Source organism: Bison bison, unplaced genomic scaffold (assembly GCF_000754665.1).
Source record: "Bison bison bison isolate TAMUID 2011002044 unplaced genomic scaffold, Bison_UMD1.0 scf7180017864213, whole genome shotgun sequence".
NCBI classification, from domain to species: domain Eukaryota; kingdom Metazoa; phylum Chordata; class Mammalia; order Artiodactyla; family Bovidae; genus Bison; species Bison bison.
The window spans coordinates 293,038-297,426 of NW_011494785.1; the positions used below are offsets into that span (position 1 = coordinate 293,038).

General features: G+C 59.7%; 1 protein-coding gene across 1 annotated transcript in view; it reads right to left on the bottom strand.

Annotated features, from left to right (window-relative positions):
* Positions 1-1,049: 1,049 nt before the first annotated feature.
* The window catches only part of GPR162 (G protein-coupled receptor 162), a 4,590-nt gene continuing 1,250 nt past the window's right edge, over positions 1,050-4,389 (bottom strand). Inside the window, 5 exon segments of the mRNA XM_010844938.1 lie at positions 1,050-1,804; positions 2,111-2,268; positions 2,853-3,042; positions 4,001-4,177; positions 4,179-4,389. Coding sequence (XP_010843240.1) covers positions 1,253-1,804; positions 2,111-2,268; positions 2,853-3,042; positions 4,001-4,177; positions 4,179-4,389 — 1,288 coding nt within the window. The 3' untranslated portion in view covers positions 1,050-1,252.

The window sequence follows — 4,389 nt, forward strand, 5'->3', positions numbered from 1 at the left end:
CTCGCTCTCGGCTCCCGCAGTTTCCTCCCTCTCGCCGGCCGGCTGCAGGAGGGAACTGCGGGAGCCGAGAGCGAGAGGGAGGAAAAGGGGAAAGGAAGAGGGAGGGGAAAGGAAGGAGGGATGGGGAGGAGGGAGGGGAGGAGGGAGGAGCGCCGCCGGGAGCTGATGCGCCGGAGCCCCAGCCCGGAGAGGCCGGGGTGAGAGAGAGACTGGAGTCAGAGGACGCCCGCGGCTGCGGCAGAACGTGGAGAACGTGGGCTTTAGGTCAAGCTGGGTGGCGTCCAGCGAGAAACAGACGGTGGAGAGAACAGGGCAGAAGCTGGACCTGGAGCAGGCCTGAGGAGCCTCTTAGGACCCCTGACTCCAAACTCGGGGGCCCATCCTACGGGAATCGCTATGATGGACTGGGCTCCCCTCCACTCTGGGCCCAGGAAAAGGAGGGTGGAAGCCTCCCGCACACCCACCCACACTTGTAGAAGAAAAAGAGCTTTAGAATGCTGCAGGGCGGAGGGTAAACTCCAGGCCTGACACCAAGTCTGCTCAAACGTTTTCCTGCCCAGAAAGTGGGCGCATACACATTTGGGAAAAGGAGGAGAGCTGAGGCATGCAATGTGGCCCGCCAGGCTCCTCTGTCCATGGGATTCTCCAGGCCAGAATACTGGAGTGGGTTGCCATTTCCTTCTCCAGGGTATCTTCCCGACCCAGGGATCAAACTCTGTCTTCTGCATTGCAGGCAGATTCTTTATGTTCTGAGCCACAAGGAAAGCCCATGGAAGAGAGAGACAACCTCTAAAACCACCTTCACAGATCTCAACAAAGATCCTTCACACCTCACACCAGCAAACTCAAGTGTATCCCCGTGCCCCTCCACCCCAGCCCAAGATGCTCCCAGAAGCCCATCTCTGTGACTGTCTGCATACTTGTCTCTCTCCGGGTGTATTTCTGGGCCTCCGTCCACTACCCCTGCTCTATTTTGTCCTTTATGACAGGGACACCCACCGAAGCCTCTGACCATCCCCTCTGCCACCACAGCACACTGGACACACAGGTTTCCATGGTAACACTTCGACTTTAATACATTTTGCTAGGGAGGATGGCAGGTGAGGCAGGTATCTGGTGACTGGGATGGGAGCCAGCCGGCGTTCCTGGGCCCCGGTTGCCGCCCATCTCCCCAGAGTCTGAAGGCTCAGGAATGGAAAGAGGTGTTCCCCACCCAGGCCCCCTTCTCTGAGTCCAGCAGGCCCACTTGGGCTCACAGGGTCAGCTGGGGGAAGATGGGGTTCCCTGGGCCCCAGGATCCTCCCCAAGCTTTTGTGCTCCCTTCGCCTCCTGTCAGGGAGCAGCGTCGCCCGGCACTGAGCCCCAAAGGAAGTCCAATGGCTCGGCTATCAGGGGACCCCAGGGAGAGTCGGCGGGGTGAGACCCCCAGAGGCCTGGGCCGGCGAGGAGAGGGCCCCGGCGAGGCGGCTGGAGAAGGCAGAGGTGTCTCATCGATGAAGGTGGTGATCTCCTCTCGGAAGAAGCCTGGACCCCGTGGGGGTCCCCCACCTGAGCCTAGAACCCCACCCTCCAGGAACTGGCGGAGGGTGGCCAGCCCCCCGCCTCCAGCCTCCTCCTCATCCTCCTCGTCCTCCAACCTCTGCCTTGGTCCCAGGTGTTCAGGGGGGCCCCCGAGGGCCCGGCTCTGGGCTGGGAGGACCCGGATGTCATCAGAGGAGGACCACTTGTGCAGGAAGGACCCTGGTGCCCGAGGAGTAGAGAAGATGTTGGTCTCATCGTGGGAGAGACGGCGGGACAGAGGTACCTGGGGAGAGGAGCAAATAGACCCTGAAGCACTGCGGGGACAAAGAGGGGACCAAAGTGGGGACCCTGCAAGGTGGCTCTACTCCCTAAACTTTTGCAAAACATCCTCTGAGGGGCAACCTGGTTCAGAGTGGTCTGACTGATGGGGAACCACCCTAACCAGGCCTTCCTTCCACCTCCTCCCACCTCCTCGTCCATGCATTGCAGGCCAGGGCTAGGGGATGAGGGAGGGGTGTGAGGGATAACAGACTGGAGAAAAGTAGTGAGGGGATGCCCAGAACGGGACATGTACTGCTGGGTCCCGTACCTGTAAGTAGTGGACCCTCTCGAGAGGGGGAAAGAGCATGTGCCGTCCAGGTAGCAACTTTACTTGGGTGGGGTCCCTGCCCCCTGGCCCTGTGGCCCCGTTGGCATCAAAGCGAACTTTGCACACTCGGCCATCTGCATAGTCATCACAGCCCCCATCTAGAAGAGAAAAAGGGCAGAGTGGTTCGAGGCAGGGAATGCCCACCTCCCCACCCCCTTTAAGAGCTCCCACTCCCTGAGAAGCTCCCCAGAGAATCCTCCTGTTTCCATTAGTCTGTGAGCTCCAAGAAGAAGCAAGAGTGGCTAGTGTCTGTTGCGTTCAGTGCTGAATCTCTAGTGATTCATACACACAGACATGCTTACTTGAAATAGTTACCCACCCACCCCCAGGCGCTCTCCCTGAAGTTGGGAAGTCTCCGGAGGGAGGCTTAGCTTCCTCTTGGTTCCACAGCCTTCCTTTATGGCTGTGTTAGGACTCTAGACTGTTTCTCAGTCTCTCTGCCTGGTGGAGGCAGAGCTGGGTAGTGTGGGCTTCCAGGGGGAGTAGAGTGGAGGAATCAGTGGGTGGGCATGGGGAGATGCTTGGGGAGAGGGAATCAGTCCATCCAGAGGAAACCGCAGGTTCTGTCCAGCAGGGGGCACTCCAGAGCAGCCCCCTCCCCACCCCCGAGGTGAGCTGGTAGAAAAGGGCAGGAAAGAGAGCCGATTCCGAGGCAAAGCGAAAGCCCAGCCCCTCCTCTGACCGTCTTCGCCGTCTTCCTCGGACATGATAGCCACGCACTGCTCCCACACCGTGCGCACGTCGGCGCGGTAGCGCTCGCAGGACCAGATGAAGGACGGCAGCAGCAGCGTCTGTGCCATGGAGCACCACAGCACAGCGAGCACCATCCAGGGGGGAGCCGAGTCCGACTTCAGGGAAAAGAAACTCACCACCTGGCAGGAGGAAGGGGAAGGGCGCCGGGTGAGGGCCCAGAGCCGAAGTGGCTCCTCCTCGACCCCAGACCCCACATCCTAGTGCAGCTGGGGGAGGGGAGAGGTAGGAAGTCAGGAAGGGATGGCCCAGATCACATAGGATGAGCACAGAGCAAAGTTGGAGTGAAGATGGATGAACCGAGTGGGAGGAAGATCCGGAGAGTGTTCCAGAGAGAAAGCCCAGGGGTCTAGAGAGGAGGAGCAGAGGTGTGTAGGAAACTTGAAGACAAGTTGAAATTCAGGAATAAGGACTAGAAGGGGGATGCACAGGGCTTCCCAGGTGGTACTAGTGGTAAAGAACTCGCCTGCCAATGCAGGGGATGTAAAAGACATGAGTTCGATCCCTGGGTGTGGAAGATCCCCTGGAGGAGGGCATGGCAACCCACTCCAGTACTCTTGGCTGGAGAATCCCATGGACAGAGAAGCCTGGCAGGCTGCACTCCATGGGGTCGCAAAGAGTAGGACACAATTGAGCAACTGAGCACATACACCCAGGGGTGCAGAAAGCTGAGGGTTGGGTGGGGTGAGCTCTGTGGGGCTGCCACCCAGGATGCTCAGGACCCTATTGCATCCAGAGGGAATTCAGGGGTGCAGCAAGGAGCCTAACAGCTGGGTTGATAGTTCTGGGGGGCTGAATAGTGGCCCTGCAAGATAGATGATGAAGCCAGAGGACAGGGTGATGGACAGAGCACAGGTGATGGAGTTGAGTACTGGTCACTGGAGAACACGCTATGGAGCTGGGGATAGTGGGAACTAGGAGATGAGATGGACAATGGAGACGGGGGCTCACAGCGGGGCTGAGTAGATGAGAAGATGGATGATGGAGCTGCTTGTGTGGCTGATGGAGTCAGAGGTCAGGTGATCATGCTGGGGTCTGGATATCAGAGAGAGAGTGGGTTTGAGGGAGCCCCAGTCTCACCAAGATGGGTACCCCTGTGAGGGAGTCATAGAGAAAGACGATGGCGCTGACCAAGTTGGTGACCTGCAGAGATGTCTTGGCTGACTCAGAGCCATCCAGCGAGGACCGCCGCTTCCCCCGGGCATCCTCCACCACGATGGCTGGCACCTCGAAGGCTGGACGGGTACCCAAGCCCCCCTGGCCCACCCCCCCTGGCCCCACCCCCACCCCCCACTCTCCGGGCCTGCCGAGCCCTCCGGGGCCGGGCCCACAGCGTCTGGTAGAAGGTGATGGCCACACAGACCAGCCCCATGACGATGCCCCCAAGCAGCAGGAGGCTGAAGCAGACGCCAAAGCCCAGGCCGATCTTGGAGACAATGAACTGGCAGCCGCGGGCGTAGTAGCGCTCG